Below are 18,696 nucleotides of genomic sequence, written 5' to 3' on the forward strand. Positions count from 1 at the left end.
AAGTAAAAGGAGGATTTTTTTTTTTGTCTTTTTCTTACAAAGGCCATGTAATTGGCACATTGTTATTAAATTTTGACTCAGCAGGTAAATAAGCAGAGAGAGGAATGTTATAGAGGGTATTCCATTATTGGGGTGGTTAAATTCATGTGACTACTATGTCCTGTACTAAGACTGTTTATCCCATCTACAAAATGCACAAGGATAGCCAAACATGACTCTTGAGAGCATAGAGTACAGGCTATATGTGTTAAGTAACATGTTCTTGAAACTTGTTTTGTAGCAACAGAACCTCTTATGAAATGAAACCTTATTCTGAATCTGAACTCCAATGTACAAAACAGGAAATTTTCTCTAGTTGAAGCCAGAGTTGGGTCTTAAGAGCACATTTCTGGCCACTACAAAACAAATGCCCCAAAGCTTGTTTTATGGAGAAAAGGAAAGGCACGGTAGAATCATTTGAGGATGGTGTCACAAAATCAAGTTTTTCATAGGTTTTTCTGGGAGAAGAAGCACAGTTACACAGGAAGACGCACATATACATCTTGCTTACGGCTTTGTCCTTCATTATCTCTTCAGGATGAAACTTGGAGTTACATGCTTGAGTCTAGCGTGTTTGAACATGCTAGTTCCTGGCATGAGATAAATAAGGCATTTATTGTATTACTTACACGTGAAACCTCTTTACCTGAAATTCTTTATTATCTGTAACTGTGATGTTTCAGATTCAGATATGTAAACTGAGTCACTTTGAGTAAAAATCTTTTAAGAAGTGAAAATTCATTCTCACTGCAATGTATATAATTAATCTGATATCTGAAAACTTGGCAGGAGAGGGGCGATCTTATATCTAACTGAAGTTCAGGCAAAAAAATCACAGTAGTATGTGTGATTTCTGTCACCAGTAAAAATCAAATACTATTGTTATTGTAGAAACCTTGTGTCCAGTCATTACTACTGCTGGGTCATATTTGTGTGTTTCAGAGGACTGTATATAATTCTAATGTCTTGTTCTAACATTCTGATCATTTTACTCTTATGTTCTTTTACGTATTAATTTTATGCATTTATAAAGGTTATCCTGCAAAGGGCCCTTAAAGGGTTGTGAGAGAACCCAACCAAAAATGATTAAAAAGTAATTTAAAAAAAGAGAAAGAACTGACCTTATAGAGACTACTAATGTGCCAGACACTGTGAGGCGATTTATTTTCTTATTTAGTTCTCAGATAGGTGTGATTATTTAGTGTTCATTGCAGAAAATATCTTACCATTGAAGAAGTTAAAGCTCAACAAGGAAAGTGAATTCCCTAGACTGATATATCCTAGAGTTCAAATCTGACATCACTTAAAGCTTGTGCTCTTTATACTCTGGTCATTGTGTATCATTGATATTTATTTATAATGTGTTGTCTTTTAATGAAGAGGAAGAAGTTGGGGGGGCGGGTTGTTTATATACATGACTTTTAGGGATTTACTTCTGCCCTCATTGCCGTAACCTAACTTTGCCAGTAAAATATCATGATTTGCTATGACTCTTAACAGATCCCCAGGGGTATCATTCAAGTACATTGGAGAGGGAATACTCTTATATAAAAGTCTTTGTAACTGACTAATTAAATTACTAAGCCCTTGACTGCAAGATAATTGGTTAGGAACTGAGCAAAACCTATTTCAGCTGGGTCCTTGTATGCAGCCTTGTGATTCTGAGTGCCAGATTTTTTTGATTCCCACAGGAGGCAGCCTTCTGTGTTGTGATTCTTGCCCTGCTGCTTTTCATCGTGAATGCCTGAACATTGATATCCCTGAAGGAAACTGGTATTGCAATGACTGTAAGGCAGGCAAAAAGCCACATTACAGAGAAATTGTCTGGGTAAAAGTTGGAAGATACAGGTGAGTAAGCATGAAGGAGACTGACAGTTCTTTCACCAGCCTGTGTTTCTTGTGTTTAACTTTTTAAATAAATGGCCTAATTAAAGAAGGTTTACCTGCTCCCCCACTAACCTTCCATTACAAAAGAAAAAACTATATACTAAACTATATATCATCCGTAGAGCTTTATTAATGAAAACAAACCCATAATACCACAAACAGTGAAGGTGCATCACTAACATTTTGGTATATTTACTTTCAGACACACCAATATATGCACCTTCAAAATAACTGACCTATTGTTATTTGTACCCAGTCGTGTGTGTTGCTTTTTCTTTTAAAATTACTTTTATCGCATTATTGTTGATGTTTGGTCACTAAGTCATGTCCAGCTCTTTGTGACCCCGTGAATTGCAGTATGCCTGGCTTCCCTGTGCTTCCCTATCTCCTAGAGTTTGCTCAGATTTATGTCAATTGAGTTGGTGATGCCATCCAACCATCTCATCCTCTGTCGTCCCCTTCTCCTCCTGCCTTCAATCTTTCCCAGCATCAGGGTCTTTTCAAGTGAATTGGCTCTTTGCATCAAGTGGCCAAAGTTTCAGCATCAGTCCTTCCAGTGAATATTCAGAGTTGATTTCCTTTAGGGTTGACTGGTTTGATCTTGCAGTGCACAGGACTCTGAAGAGTCTTCTCTAGCACCACAGTTTGAAAGCATCAATTCTTCAGTGCTCAGCCTTCTAATGGTTCAACTCTTTTTTTTTTTTTTGCTCAACTCTTATATCTGTTCATGACTACTGAAAAAAACATAGCTTTGACTATATGGACTTTTTCTGGCAAAGTGATATCTCTGCTTTTTAACAGCTGTCTAGATTTGTCATAGCTTTTCTTCCAAGGAACAAGTGTTTTTTAATTTCGTGGCTGCAGTCTGCTGGAGCCCAAGAAAAGAAAATTTGTCACTGTTTGCACTTTTCCCCCATCTATTTGCCATGAAGTGATGGGACCGGATGCTATGATCTTCTTTTTCTGAATGTTGAGTTTTAAGCCAGCTTTTTCAGTCTCCCCTTTCACCCACATTAAGAGGCTCTTTAGTTCCTCTTTGTTTTCTGCCATTAAAGTACTATCATCTGCATATCTGAGGTTGTTGATGTTTCTCCCAGCAATCTTGATTCCTGCTTGTGAGTCATCCAGCCCGGAATTTCGCATGATGTTGAGTGCAGAAAAAATACTATAGCATGCATGATTTTAGAGAAATACTTGTGTGTGTACCTCCCAGTTTAAAACAATAGCACCTTTGAGGCTCTCTCCCTGCCCCATCTGATCTTCTCTCCCCATCCCTTGAAGTAACTGCAGTACTGCATTTTGTGTTTTTTCTTTGCCTGACTGTATACCTTTACCATATGTGTGTTTGATTCTGTGTGTTTTAGTCCTTTATATAAAGGAATTGTTGCCATATTTTCTTGCAGCATGTTTTTTTATTTGCTCTTTTGCTCCTTAGATATTATGGTTAGTGCAGTGCTCAAGTTCATTCATATTTCACTATTCCAGAGTGTTCCTTTATGTTTACATGCAATGTGGTATATTTATTTATCCATTCTCATGTTTGAACTATGAACATTTTGTCAGTGTGTCTTGGTATATATGCACGGGAGTTTATTTACCGCATTCTCACAGTAGAATAGCATTGTCTTCCTAAAGGTTGTTGTTGTAATTTCTGTGCTTGCTTTGCCAAGCTGGTGGGGGTGGGGTATTATTTGGGGTGTTTCATTTTTGTATACGTCTAATAATTTTTCAAAGTTGACTTCTTTAAAGGCCAATTTGTATTTTGTTATCATAGTGTCCCACAGCTACTTCCATCATTCCCTTAATGTTGAATATTTAAATTGTTTACAGATTTTCATTCTTTCAGATTTTCAATGAACACTGTAGTCATAAAGTTTTGTCCATGTCTCTAATTACTTCCTTTTATACATTCTTTGAAGTAGAACAGCAGTCTGAGGGCGTGTGTTTGGGTCTGTGAGCATGTGCATGAGGGTGGCATCTCCAGGCTTTTGGCACATACTGCTTGTTTCTTCTCTAATTATATTGTAAGGATGCCCTGGGTCAGACATTAATGTGGGTTAGACACATTGCTATTCTTTATTCCGCTCTCCAAAGTAGGATTGTTTTTAGTGTCTTGCAGCCTTCTAGAGGTTTTCTTCCTTGTTTTCACATTTCCCAGGTGGTGGCCAGCTGAGATCTGCCATCCTCGAGCTGTACCTTCCAATATTGACAAGATGAGACATGATGTAGGCGAGTTCCCTGTGCTCTTCTTTGGGTCTAATGACTATCTGTGGACTCACCAGGCCCGAGTCTTTCCCTACATGGAGGGGGATGTGAGCAGCAAGGATAAGATGGGCAAAGGAGTCGACGGGACATATAAAAAAGGTAACTTTACCCTTCTTGTTTCTTGAGCCAGCATAGGTCTCTGTTGCCTGAGTATCTGCTCTCTGTTCTACGCTCTGGAGCAGTATGTGGCTGCAGCTATAGAATTTTGCAGACAAGTTGACCCGTGTAAATCAGTATTTTTGAAGCTAACCTTTACTTAACTAGAATTTCCTTAAGGGATGTTTCTTATCAATCCTGTTTTATCAGCATCCCATCAAGTAAGTACTGGAGCTTTGGAACTGTTTTATAGAATAAACACTTCAGTTTGCTTGGCAAGGACCAGAATCTCTAGCAGAGCCACATTTGTTCCAAAGAGAGTTTTTTTTTTTTTTTTTTTAAGTTAAGAAGAAATAAAATTCAACCAAAATTATAGAATAATATAAGATAGTGAAAGCACATAAATGTTCTAAATCAGAGTTTTTTTTAAGCTGGCCTAGCAGTGAAGGAGAAGGGGCCAGGAGATTCTGACAACGACATCTCTCCCTATTTAATGAGTAAGAGTTGCTTTGAGAATTCAGTGAGATAATGTAAAAATCAGCCTGCAATGCATATAGTTGGTATCCCATCAATGATAATTAGCTTCTTCCTTTAGCTGTCCTTGGAAAGGCAACACAAGTATCTCTTATTATTTGAATATGCTTGAACAGTGATGTGGATTATTTTGTCTGCACAGTGAGGTGAAGAGATTCTACGCAGATAGAACTTCTTAGATGGGGAATGAAGAAGGAACAAGTTTGACAGAAGTTTTGTTTGCCTTACGTTATTTCAAGGGTCCCACTTACCTGTTGGAATGTGCTTTCTCTGCAGATATGGGCTATCAGTACTAATACTACAGGAGTTTTGGTCTTGAGCCTTAGAGTCTCAGGTGGTCAAGGACCAAGTGACCAACATCTTTGCCTGTGTAGAGCTAGCCACCATCAAGGCTAGGGGTGAAGTTGGAGTGTAGGAAATATTACAAATCTGAGCCTGCTGAAGCTCTGCGATTCTGCCCTGTCTGTGCCTTGAACTTGGGCTGGCTGGATGCCTCTGCCTTTAAGGAACACATGGTTTTGTGGGAGGACACAGTCAAATGGTCGTTGTTTGAGAGTGTTGTGGCAGAAATGTGCATGGTATGCTGTGGGAGCCAGCAAAGAAGAAGCAAAACAGTGCTGAGGATGACAGTATGGAGGTCATGGATGACTCCTTTCTTAAGTGGTGCTTTCAAGATAATTACCATTTTTTGCTTGCCAGTCCCTGTTCAAAGTTTGTTTTCCCACTTTAAGTCTTTGAGGCAACCCTATAAATTAGATGCTATTATCTTTATCTTCTAATGAGGAAACTGAGGCACATAAAAGTTAAATTGGGAAAATTCTCTGGTGGTTAGGGCAGCGTGTTTTCACTGCTGAGGGGCCAAATTCAATATCTGGTCAGGGAACTAAGCTCCTACGAGCTATACGGTGTAGCCAAAAGGAAGTTTAATTTGTTGCCCAAAGTCCCTGTGCCAGTAAGTGATATGGGAAGGTTTCATACTCTAGCAGTTGGACCCCAGAATCCGAACTCTTAACCACTACACTGACTGTGAAGAAGTTAACTTAAAATGTAACAAGAAGACAGCGAATGTAAAAGTGCACCTTGAGTCTAACATGATGAGTTAGTGACCTCCAAGTGTTTGGTATAGTTTAAGCATAGGTTTGGGTGAGTACCAGACGGTTTTACTGATAAGGTAGGTTAGTTACATGGTCAGAACAGAGTTTTATAAGTCTCAGTCTGAGTAGAATTTCAGGACCATAGAAAATGAGAGGCTCTATAGCCAGAAATGTCAATGAGATGGCTGTTTTAGTGGTTTCAAGCAGAGATGATGTGACTGTCACAGGGACTAGTCCGTGGGGTGGAGAGGATGATGGTTACTAGGTAGACAGTAAGTAGATCAGCTAGGTAGCACATGCCAAATAATAGGATGAAGGAAGGAGGGAACAACTGCGGGGAACATAAACTCCTGGATGGTAATGAGGAAATGGAGAAAGAAGGGGTGAATCAGAGGGAAGATTTTCTTTATTGTTTTGACAGATCATGGGGAGAGCGACAAAGAAGAAACTGGGAAATTTTGGAATTCTTCAGAGTTTTTAACCTGAATCAAGAGTAATGAATTTAAATTTTAAGTGGAGAAGAATGAGATTCTTAGGATTTTTGTTGGACTTTTCAAATACTCCAATCTTTTAAACATATGAAAGTGCAGGCCTGGAATGAAGATGAGCTGTGAAGATCTGTCTTTGTATTAGGGTTGTGTGTGTGTGTTTTAGTCACTCAGTCGTGTCTGACTCTTTGTGACCCCCATGGACTGCATCCTGTCAGGCTCCTCTCTCTATGGCATTCTCCAGGCAAGAATACTGGAGTGGGTTGCCGTGCCCTCCTCCAAAGGATCTTCACTACTCAGGGATCAAACCCAAGTCTCTTCTGTCTTCTGCATTGGCAGGCGGGTTCTTCACCACTGCTGCAACTTGGGAAGCTGTGTTAGGATAATCCCTGATATTTACAGAACGAGTTTTAGAAGAGTAGGCTAGGTGTTCCAGAGTACAGATAGAAAGAAAAAGAAAACTTCAAGTTTCATTTCTTCCAAAGGAACACAGTATGTTTTCTGGATACCTTTGAGGCACGTTATTTGTGGAAGCAGAAAACTGGGGTCTGAGGAAAGGAATTAGGCTTCTAGGCAGTGACATTGCTGAATGGATACATCCTGGTTGTTGTTAGGAGATATCATATGTGAGGTTTTTCAGATTATTTAGCTATGTTTTTGTTTTGTTTTAAATTTGCCTCTGAAACTGGTTGTCCATATAGGGCCATTGAGTAATGTATGATGTTTTATTTTAATGCCATATATGAATACCCTGGGGACTATGACTTACTTGAAAATAGAAATTGTATGTATGTCTCAGATTTTTGTCTAAAACATGAATTTTCTCCAACTTATAAGGGAGAAAAGGCAAAATAACTCTACTCAGAGATAAAGTGACTGTGCTGTATGTTTTCTTAGCTCTTCAGGAAGCTGCAGCAAGGTTTGAGGAGTTGAAGGCCCAAAAAGAGCTAAGACAGCTGCAGGAAGATCGAAAGAATGACAAGAAGCCACCACCTTACAAACATATAAAGGTGAGAACAGACTTCAGGAGAGACCATGTGATGGCTTGCCCGCTTCCCACTCTTTGTTCATGGTGAGAACTGGAAGCACAAGCATAATAGCTTTTAGGTAGAGGCGTGAGCTTAAAGGAATACAAGAAAAAAGTGCCAGAGCACCGTTTCTAGCACATTGTTTGTATTGATACTTTATAAAATCAATTGTATGATGATACAGTTTTATTCTTGTTGCTTTGGAAAGTCTTTTCATAAAGTGAATTGGAATAGATTCTGTTCACAGTCAACATCTTGCAGTTGGAACAGCAGGCACCAAGGAGCCATGATAAAAAATGAGAAATGGCCCTGAAAGAGTGTGAATAATACGCATGATAATTTCTTCTGGTAGTAGCTGATACTGAAGATATTTTAGGTGACTAGTATGACTAGAATTCCCAAAGTCACAAGAATTCATGTTAAGTGGACTTAGGTATGCTAGTCTGCTTGGTAAAAGAGTCATTGTCATTTATCATCTGGGTCTGGTATACCTTTTGTATTTTTATATTGTTAAGTCATTTTTATAAAGAATTTACAGAGGTAAAAATAAAGGAATAGTGAGGAACAAACTTATTAGAAATTTTAGTTAAGTATTTAGTAAGTACTAAAACATTTTTTTGAAAACCTTTTAATCAAGTTAGTTTTGGTGCTCAAATATCAGACCACATGAAAGAATGCTATAAGGTCTATTAACAAAATGCGATGATTTTTTTTGGTGGTTTTTTTTTTTTTTTTTTTTGAGTTTCTGAAGTCTGAGGTTTTCACTTAGAGATCAGTTTCACCACCATTTTTAGAATCTAGTGTGTTTAAGTGTCCCAAATATTCTGTGGTACATTCCTAAACTAAAAAAATATTTGTTATTTATGTGAAATTCAGATTCAGTTGGATGTCCTAGATTTTTACTTGCTAAATCGAGCAATCCCACTAAAGGTATACTGAAAGATATTATCTCCCACCTTCTCTGCTTTCTGGAAAGATATTATAGTACTTTGGGTAATGCAGTGCAGAAACTAAACTGTGCCTGTTTCACTGTTGCGTCAGGCCTTTATGATTCCGTCATTCTTCCGCTTTCTTTTTTTTTTTTGTCTTTTTTAGAATAGTTGGGAATCATCGAGTAACAAAATGGGGTGATGAAATAGTAAAGAATTATGAGACACAGGAAAAGGAAACACTAAACATTTAGTGTTTAGAACACTGAAATTCCATAATGAAGCTTAGATTTATAAAAGAGTATAATGGATCTGCCTGGTAGTATGCAATATAGAAAGAGTTAAAATATCAATCCTTACAAATAGTTAAAACTATTGGAAAAGAAAAAAGAAACAAAACTTAAAATTGCAGAGACTGAGAGTTAAATGGAGTTAACTGTTCATGGAGACATAACACTGAATTGTAGTTCATCCTCAAAAAAGGGGAAAGTAGTTCCTGTTTCCACAGTCATAGATGTCACACGTAACAGAAGTTAGGCACTTCAGGGTAGCTTGTCAACCATATTGAACCTGGGTATTGAGAGACCAACTAATGTCCTGTGTGTGATCTAATCACAAAATTTAGACACCACCTTCTTTCCTCCACCTTTAAAACAAAGATGTATTTCCAGGGAAAAGATTAAACCAGGGGTTGGTAAACTATAGTCCCAACTCTGGTCTACCGTACATGGTCCAGAAAAACTTTTTTTTTCTAACACATGAAGATTTTATGAAATTCAAATATTAGTTGTCCATAATTAGAGCTTTATTGGCACACAGCCATGCTTGTTCCTGTACATGTGGTCTCTTCCTTCTTTGGAGCTACAGTGACAGTTGAGCAACATGCACCAGAGATCTATGTCTTGAAAACATAGAATATTTACTATCTGACCCTTTACAGAAAAGGTTTGTCAATCCCTGGCCCAGAGTGAGTGTAAATGCTACAATTACATATCTATGTTGTTCTTACTTAACCATGTATGGGGTTTTGTTCTTGCTTTATGTTATGTCAGGCAAGAAACTTATTTGAGATTAATATCAGTTTAGATCAGATGTCAGGGAAGAATGATTGAAACATACCTTTATGTAGAAAAAAGGAGTAAAATGCAACTATTTTGGATGGAGAGTGTCAGGTAAAGATAACCTTGAATCAAGGTGAATATTCAGATGGCCCTAGGTGGGACGAGGTGATTGAGCTCGGCCCTGGTCTGCTGCCTTGGAGTTTGCCTTAGTAGGTCTATGAGCTGCAGTGGCATGTGGTGAGAGTGTTCCTCCGTTGACAAGCATTTACCAGTATTTTGAAGAAGCTGGGAAGAGATCTGGCAGTGAGACTTACTGTCATTTTAAGTTGTTCTGGAGAACATTTGAAGACAGTGTATTTTTACACACAGATTGTAGATTATTCCCCACAACAGTCTTGCAGTTTAGGTCTTGCAAGTAAAAATTAACTCATCAAATAATGCAATTCCTGAAGAATCAAATTTTACGTATAGGACAGATTTTTGAAGACTCGTGATTTGACTGTTCCCATTGAGATAATATCAAATAGAGGAAACTCATTCCTTTAATTTTATTGAAATATAGTTGATTTACAGTGTTGTGTTAATTTCTGTCTATAGCAAAATGAATCAGTTTTATATATATAGAACATGGGTTTTCATTTTGGTTTATCACAGGGTATTGAGTATCGTTCCCTGTGCTATATAGTAGAACCTTGTTGTGTATCCATTCTATATATAATAGTTTGCATCTGCTAATCCCAGACTCTCAATCCCCCACCCCTGGCTATGGAGCTGGACATGTAGGGTCTTAGTTCCCCTACCAGGGATTGAACTACCGACCCCTGCTTTGGAAGTGTTGAGTCTCCCGCTGGACCACCAGGGAAGTCCCCAGGACTCATTCTTATAGTGCACAAATCTCTCTCTATTGTGAAATGTCTACTTTTTCCCCACACTGTTGTTAGTATCTAATGGCTTCAGTATCAAAGCAATTGGCCTTTGTTTTACCACACTGGATATTCAGTACTAGCACCATTAAAAATGACTGCTTAGGTGACATTGCTATAGTCTATTAAAAAGATTTCAAGTTGTGATAGTCAGTTTTAAAATATATCTTCACATATTGGAACTCAATTACTCAGAGACCTTGTCGTATTAAAGATTTACCACTTGAGAGGGTGAATTTTTTTTTTTAATATAGCAGCTAACGTGCTGCCACCATGTGGCAATAGCGGAAACTCAAGTTTACAGTTGACTTCGCTTGTTTAGTTGCCCAGTTGTGTCCAACTGTTCTGTGATGCCATGGACTGTAGCCTGCCAGGCTCCTCTCTCCATGGATCTTCCAGGCAAGAATACTGGAGTGGATTGCCATTTTCTTCTCTAAGGGATATTCCCCGACCTGAGGATGGAACTCTTATCTCCAGAATTGGCAATCAGTTTCTTTACCACTGAGCCACCAGGGAAATCCAGGCTTGAAATTATGGATTCTTTTGAAATGATTTATTTTTAAATGTTTATTTAGACTGTGCTGGGTCTTCGTTGCTATGCAGGCTTTTCTCTGTCTTCATTATGCATGGGCTTTCTCTAGTTGGGACAAGCAGGGGCTATTCTTCCTTTCAATGTGAGGGCTTCTCACTGTGGTGGCTTTTCTTGTTTTGGAGCATGGGCTCTAGGCTGTGTAGGTTTCTGTAGTTCTGGCTCCCAGCTCTAGAGCACAGGCTCAATGGTTGTGGTGCATGGACTTAGTTGCTCTGTGGCATGTGGGAGCTTTCCAGATCGGGGATCGAACCCATGTCTCCTGCACTGGCAGACAGATTCTTATGCACTGGGCCACTGGGGTAGCCCAGAGGTGATTTTTTTTTTTTTTTCCTATTTGTGGTATTTATATTTTATATATTGAGTGAGGCTTTAATTTTTATATCAAACTGCCTAAATTCTTATTTCCTTCGCCTTTTTAATTGTGGTAAAAATATAGATTACATTAAGTTTTTTTATCTTAACCATATAGAACTATACATTTCAGTGGCATTAAATGCATTCATGTTTATAACTATTGCCATTATCTCTTTGTATCTAAGTGGTATAAGTATTTGTCTGTTTTGACTGGCTTGTTTCGTTTAACATAATGTCCTCCAGGTTTATCCATGTTGCGTATTGTGTGTCAAATTTCCTTCACTTTTAGGCTGAATAATACTCCGTTATTTTTACCACATTTTGCTCATCCATTCATGTGCTGGTGGACACTTGAGTTGTTGCCATATTTTAGATGTTGTGAATAATCCTGCTAACTCTTGATAATTTAGAATCGTGTAAAATGTGGTGTGCAGCTTTAGAGGAATCTGCCTTCACAGGCCCTGAACTGTCCTGCGCTGACTTGCCTGCGTACTAGAGCGTGTGTTTCTCCTCCAGGTGAACCGGCCGATTGGCCGGGTGCAGATCTTCACTGCAGACTTGTCCGAGATTCCGCGTTGCAACTGTAAAGCCACGGACGAGAACCCCTGCGGCATAGACTCCGAGTGCATCAACCGCATGCTGCTGTACGAGTGCCACCCCACCGTGTGTCCCGCCGGAGGCCGCTGCCAGAACCAGTGCTTCACCAAGCGCCAGTATCCAGAGGTGGAGATTTTCCGCACATTGCAGAGGGGCTGGGGTCTCCGAACAAAAACCGATATTAAAAAGGTGAGGAAACTTAATCTTCAGTTTTTTTCCTTCTTTGCAATTGCTTAATACAAGTAATTCTTCTGATTAATATGAGAAAATTGGACATGGAGGAACATAATGAAGTGTAAGGATTATCCTATTATAATGTCTTGCCATATCCTTCCAAAATTTAGAGACTTGTAGAATAGATGGTCTCTTTTCTGTATGTAATTCACTTATTGATCATATTCACTATGAATGAGGATGAAAAAAATGAGGGAAATTCATAGAGATACTATGGTTTTGTCCACTCATTTGTGGAAATCTTGGAACTTATACGTAAGAGAGAAGATAGAAAGAGTGTGATACAGGTGTTAATCATCAACTAATGAAATAAAGTTTATTTTTACTGAGAGAAAAATAGGTTTGGGTTCATTGAGCATGAAGGAAAAGAGGATTAGGTCTTCTCTAATGAAAATGCAATAACATCTTCAACTTGAAACTTGGAAGGCCCTACAAATTTCTGATAAATAGACAGTATTATACAGTCTCTGAGTGGAATAAATCATATTTGACATTTGAATGTAATAAGTTTTACTCTGGTTATATTTTCTGAAGAATTTTATTGAAGTTTGTTTCTAGGAAAGGAGGTGAATATGAGTTGGTTGGTCTCTTTTAGTCATTTGCTGATTAACTATTGTATGTCTCCTTTGTGCCAGGCATGTTGCTGTTTGATGCAGTGTTAAGTAAGAAAGACATGTTCCTTGCTTTCCTAAAGTTTACTTTCTAGATGGAGAGAGATATTGAACAAGTAATCACTCACTGTGGAAGCACAAAGGGTTCTGTAGGCATGTGGCAAAGGGCCTGAAACTAGCTTATCTCTGAGAATATTTTAAATTGAGACTTGAAAGATAAATAGTTGTTGGCTTAAGCTGGTTGAATATTTTAGCATTTCGGGTAGAGGGGACAGCACATGAGAAAACCAGCATGACCGTAGTATAGTGAATCATTAGGACTGCGGTGTGAAGTGTGAATGGGCAGTAGGCAGGGCATGTTCCATGAAAAAAGAATATAGTTTAGGAAAGTTGACTTTTAGGTTCTTAGACAGGTAAAGGGATAAGCCATTATAGTGGAGCCTTAGTTTACTTCAATTTTGATTGATCTTAAGGTGAATTCCAAGTTTTCTGCTGTTGGCTGTGGTGGGAGTGGGGAGATCATTCTTATTGTTAAATAGTTGAAGCATCGTATTTATGTTTTATCTTGAATAAGTGAAGTGAAAGTGTTAGTTGCTCAGTCCTGTCTGACTCTTTGGGACCCCATGGTCTATAGCCCCCCAGGCTCCTCTGTCCATGGAATTCTCTAGGCAAGAGTATTGGAGTAGCCATTCCCTTCTCCAGGGGCTCTTCCTGATCTGGTGATCAAACCTGGGTCTCCTGCATTGCATGCAGATTCTTTGCCGTCTGAGCCACAACCTTTGTTAAGTACAAAAGTACAGAGTGAAGTCACTCAGTCACGTCCGACTCTGCGATTCCATGGACTGTAGCCTACCAGGCTCCTCCATCCATGGAATTTTCCAGGCAAGTGTACTGGAGTGGGTTGCCATTTCCTTCTCCAGGGGATCTTCCCAACCCAGGGATTGAAACCGGGTCTCCTGCATTGCAGACAGACACTTTACCATCTGAGCTACCAGGGAAGCTTTTGTGACTCTGTTAACTGTCTTTAATTTTTTTTAAATAAGGTATACCTATGAACACAGTTGGCACTTTTTGCCATTTAAGTCATTTCTCGTTCCAGGGTGAATTTGTGAATGAATATGTGGGTGAGCTAATAGATGAAGAAGAGTGCAGAGCTCGAATCCGTTACGCCCAAGAACATGATATCACTAATTTTTATATGCTAACCCTAGACAAAGTAAGTAATGGAAAGTGCTATTTCCACTGTTATAAGGTTGTTTGTAATTAGTGCTGTCCCGGCTATTCTGTGTAGGCATGTCATACACTGCGTAAAACAGTGTCTTTCCCCCATGTTCATAGGGATTGCTTGATCAGGGTCCTGGAGTTGGATAAGGTTAGTCATTTCTAGCTGTACATCCATGGGCAAAAGGCACTAAAACTGCTTTTCAACTGTCCAGCATAAGTTTGGAATGAGTTCTTTTAGTGTTTTTCCTATAAGATTAAAACTTGAAGCCAGAAAAATAATAATTATTTTACTGTTTATTTTACAGATTGAAACACTGATTTGTTAATATTTAGTTAGTACATTGAGAAAGTCGTTGACTATAGAACTCATCTTACAAACCCAAGTTAGCTCTCCAATTATTGAAATTTCTGATGAGTTGTGTTTCATTGGTGTCCAGAATTATATTTGGGATTTATTTATTTTTTTCCCTACGTGCGTTTCCAACATGTTTTATTTATTTCTTTAAAAAAATTTTTTTTTAATATTTTATTGAATATAGCTGATTTACAGTGGTGTGTTAATTTCTGCTGTACAGCAGAGTAATTCAGTTATATATATCATATCTTTTCCATTATTTATCACTGGGTATTAAATATAGTTTCCTATGCTGTATATAGTAGGACCTTGTTTATGGGATTTATTTCTAATTCTGGCATCCTAATGCATTTTGTTTCCGTGTACACTGAGATTCCTCTTTGTTCGTGAGTATTGGTTTCTGTTAGGTTTCCCCCTGTCCCCAGCTTTTATAATAGACTTTTCTTAGTGTGAAACTTTGTATTTACCCAGTTGTACTTTGATGATTTGTGAGATCCTCAGCTTTAGGTTCTCTGATCATTTGGGATGAGGTCTGGATGTCATTATTAAAATCTTAGGTGATTTAATGTATAGCCAGGGTTCAGAAGAGGATACAAGAAGCTACTGCTTCTAGGATGGAGCTCCTCAAACTTCAGCATAATCCTAACCACCTAGAGGGCTTGTTACTACATAGATTGCTGGGCCTCAGAGTACCTGCTTTAGTATCTCTGAAGTGCCACCAAAGACTGCGTTTTTAGTGTTTAGTTTTTAGTTTCCAAGGTGGTGATACTAGTGCTAGTCTAGGCACTACATTCTGGAAGAGGCAAAGTTTACAAATAGGAACTCCAACTTATTAAAATACTCTAATTTTACTCAGTAATAGTGGAGGTCTGCTGAATAGCATCTCTTGGAATTCTAGGACCGGATTATTGATGCTGGCCCCAAAGGAAACTATGCTCGATTCATGAATCATTGCTGCCAGCCTAATTGTGAAACACAGAAGTGGTCTGTGAATGGAGACACCCGGGTTGGCCTTTTTGCCCTGAGTGACATTAAAGCAGGTAAGACTCATTTAAGGATTTTGGAACCAGGACTAGGACTTCAGTTTTTATTATCTAAAAACCCCATTTGTCCTGTAATCCAAATGAGGCTGCAAACCCCTGAGGACACAAGGAGACTATCTTGGTGGTGCCTGGCAAGTACCAGGTCTGTTCTTATTGGTGGTGGAATGGTAAGACACATGTAACCTGAAATATACCATTTTAGACATTTTTAAGTGTGCTGTTCAATGGCATTAAGTCCATTCACATTGTTGTACAACCATCACTACCATCCATCTCCAGCACTTTTTGTTTTCCTGAACTGGGGATACCCATTAAACAAAAACTCCCTCTTTCCCCACTCTCCCAGCCTCTAGTGACCACCATTTTACCTTCTGAGTCTGGTTTTTTAGCTGCTCTAGGAATCTCATGTAAGTGCAGTCGTATAATACTTGTTTTGTTGGGACTGACTCATTTTATTTAGCCTGATGGTTTGGTCATGCTCTCCAGGCACACCATGTGGCTTGCGGGATCTTAGCTCTCCAACCAGGGATTGAACCTGGGGCTATGACATTGAAAGCACTGAGTCCTAACCACTGAAGTGCCAGAGAATTCCCTGTATGGTTTTAAAGGAATAAATTTCCAGACCTTTCCATAACTTAAATGAACTCCATAAAAATTGGGCTGCCTTAAAAATTGTTAGCAGTCAAGGTCTCCTTTCACAGTTGACTTTCATCCATTTTGTAAACCAAATAGCCACCTCTCACCCATCTGAATTTTATGGTTTATGAGCCCAAGACTAAGGAAAAACAAAATCCCTCAGCTCTTGGGTGTTAAAGAACCGGACATTTGGAGAGTGCACGTTTATGTTGTGGCTGGCCTAGATGCCCGTGCCTCTGAAAGTTCAGAGTGCAGAAGTGAGGTGGTTGTGTTCAGCACAATAGTAAGATGTTATAGTTAAACTGAAAGTACATCTGGTGAGGCTGAGAGGTTTGAAAGTAAATGTATATGATGGATATTTTCCATAAATTAAAGTAACGTGATATTTAGTGTCTAGGTTTTTATCAAAATTTTGAAACATATTATATGACACACTCTAAATTTTTTTTTAATATTTAGACTTACATAAAGTTTGAGTGTAAGGATATACCTAAATTTTCAAAGTAAGTTTTTGCAGGAATGCTAGCAAAGCGTTTAAAGATCCCTCTCCCAGGTGGTGCTACTGGTAAAGAATCCTCTTGCCAGTGCTGGAGACATAAGAGATGCAGGTTCGATCCCTAGGTGGGAACGATCCCCCTGGAGGAGGGCATGGTAACCCACTCCAGTATTCTTGCTGGAAAATTCCATGGACAGAGGAGCCTGGTGGGTTACAGCCCATGGGGTCTCACAGAGTCAGACATCACTGAAGGCTGAGCACGTGCGCACATACACTCTCTCTCTCTCTGCCCCCTAGGCCCCCCCCCCCCCCAATTCAAAATGAGACTGGCCTGCTGAGTAGGTTGTTTTTTTTTTTGTCTCTCATCAAAGCAGACTTTACTGGTGGAGCACCTGGCAGCCCCGCATCCCTGGGTGCCCACCCTGTGCTCAGCGGGTAGCCGCTGCGGCGCTGTTGCCCCGAGTTCTGGTTTCGCTGCTCTTGCACCTTGGAGGGCAACTCGCGGCTTGGGCAGCTCGTAATTGACAGTAGCATAGTCCAGTGACTCTCAAAGTGGAAATCCTATATGAGCCCAGTCAGTGTTATTCATGTTTACCTCAAGAAACACTAATCAAAATAAAGAGTAGTTTGATCAGCTTTTTGTCTGTTGCCTTTTTTTTTCATCTGTAGACTACCTCTCCTCTCTTCTTCCTGCCAGCTCCCCCATATATGTTTTCTCTTTAATTTAAATATACTGCTGCCCAGGAGTCTTTTAGGCTCTTTAGAATTTTAAAATTTCTGACAGTTTTCCTATTTTTAAAATTGAGCCACTAGTTCCTTTCTCCTGTTTTTGCATTGCTTCATATAAGGTATTTAATGATGAAAGGAACAATACTTGAGCATCACTGTGCACTTGTGTTCTGCTGGCTAAATGAAACTAATTTTTAAAATCATAACGTGTATCAGGTTTTTAGAATGAATGTCTTCAGAGTAAATTGGGTAGATTTCTGATTTGTAAGAGGAATTATCAACTGAATGCTGTTAAGAGCTACATTTATCAGATGCCAAACTTTGTTCCAAGCTTGCTATTTAATCCTTACAAAAGTACTATAAATTATGTGTTATCATACCTGTGTTATCTGCATTCTTTGACCTTATCTCTCTCTCAATCTTTTATCTGTTTTTCTCTCTGATCACCCTAGGGGAAGAAGGGGTATTAATTACTCAAATGTTAGTCATATGACTTCAGTGCTTATCTCTGTCCTGACTACTTTTAGTACCACACTTCCACTTCAAACTTTAGTCTGTGTCTGTGAGGATAGCCTGTTCTACCATGTGCAGCCACAAATTTCTCTGCTCCTAGCGTTGTGTGGGAACTGACTGACCTTGTTTCTGTCCTCCCAAACTGCAGGGGTGTCTTCCGTGTGTTGTTCTCACTCCAGTGCCCTTTGCTCTCCCCCCAAATTGCAGATGTCTGTATTTTGGACTCTTTTCTAGAATGGCTTTCCTGTATGCACACTGATACCCTCTGATTAACCCCCTCCTCTAGTTTTGTCTGCATGCTGAGTGAGCAGCAGGTAATAACAAGTATCCTGCTATCTTATACTTGTGTATTTGGTTGAGTTGCATTGTAAGCCCATTAAATTTGTGAAAATTCAGCTGTATACTCAGAAAATTTTGAAAAAGGTTAGTGTGAATTAAAGTACCCATCATTCAGTCCAGTAAGTTCACAGTGGGTGTGAGAGGTTAGATGTGACCCTGCTGTGATACCCTGTTCAGTCTTGGTTTCTTCAGGCTCTTCACAGTGTGAGCCTCTTACCAGGCCCCAGGTAATTCTAGCATCCATACCATTCAGATTCCTAAATAGAAGCCAGCTGCTTTATAATTTACTCAACCAAATTTAAGGAATAATGATCTCTTTCCAATATTAGATGAAAACCTGTTAGATGAAAACCTATATTAATTAATCTCACTGATAGAAGATATATCATTCTGCAATGGGAAATCTTCCTCAGTTTTGACAGTTTTAGCTGAACAGTTTTTGTACATTAACGGTAAGCCATTACCCCTACCCAGGGACAGTCTCGTATATTTCTGTAAAATTCTTCTGTTAGGCTTTCCCTAACACACTTTGATTTTGAATGTTTGTGTGGTTTATTTGCTCTCAATTTTGATGAAATGCATTTGTGAGAAAAAGGGGAATTTTTGTATGATAAATTTGTAAATCTCCT

The 18,696-nt window shown here is 39.0% G+C and overlaps 1 protein-coding gene across 8 annotated transcripts in view; it reads left to right on the forward strand.

Annotated features, from left to right (window-relative positions):
• Positions 1 to 18,696, forward strand: part of NSD1 (nuclear receptor binding SET domain protein 1) — a 145,255-nt gene that overhangs the window by 116,219 nt on the left and 10,340 nt on the right. For all 8 annotated transcript variants that reach the window (XM_061151007.1, XM_061151009.1, XM_061151006.1 and 5 more), the window contains 6 exons: positions 1,731 to 1,887; positions 4,085 to 4,290; positions 7,301 to 7,413; positions 11,807 to 12,076; positions 13,832 to 13,948; positions 15,210 to 15,351. In XM_061151007.1, the coding sequence (XP_061006990.1) occupies positions 1,731 to 1,887; positions 4,085 to 4,290; positions 7,301 to 7,413; positions 11,807 to 12,076; positions 13,832 to 13,948; positions 15,210 to 15,351 (1,005 nt within the window). The remainder of the gene's footprint in view (positions 1 to 1,730; positions 1,888 to 4,084; positions 4,291 to 7,300; positions 7,414 to 11,806; positions 12,077 to 13,831; positions 13,949 to 15,209; positions 15,352 to 18,696) is intronic.

Source organism: Dama dama, chromosome 9 (assembly GCF_033118175.1).
Source record: "Dama dama isolate Ldn47 chromosome 9, ASM3311817v1, whole genome shotgun sequence".
Classification (NCBI taxonomy): Eukaryota; Metazoa; Chordata; class Mammalia; order Artiodactyla; family Cervidae; genus Dama; species Dama dama.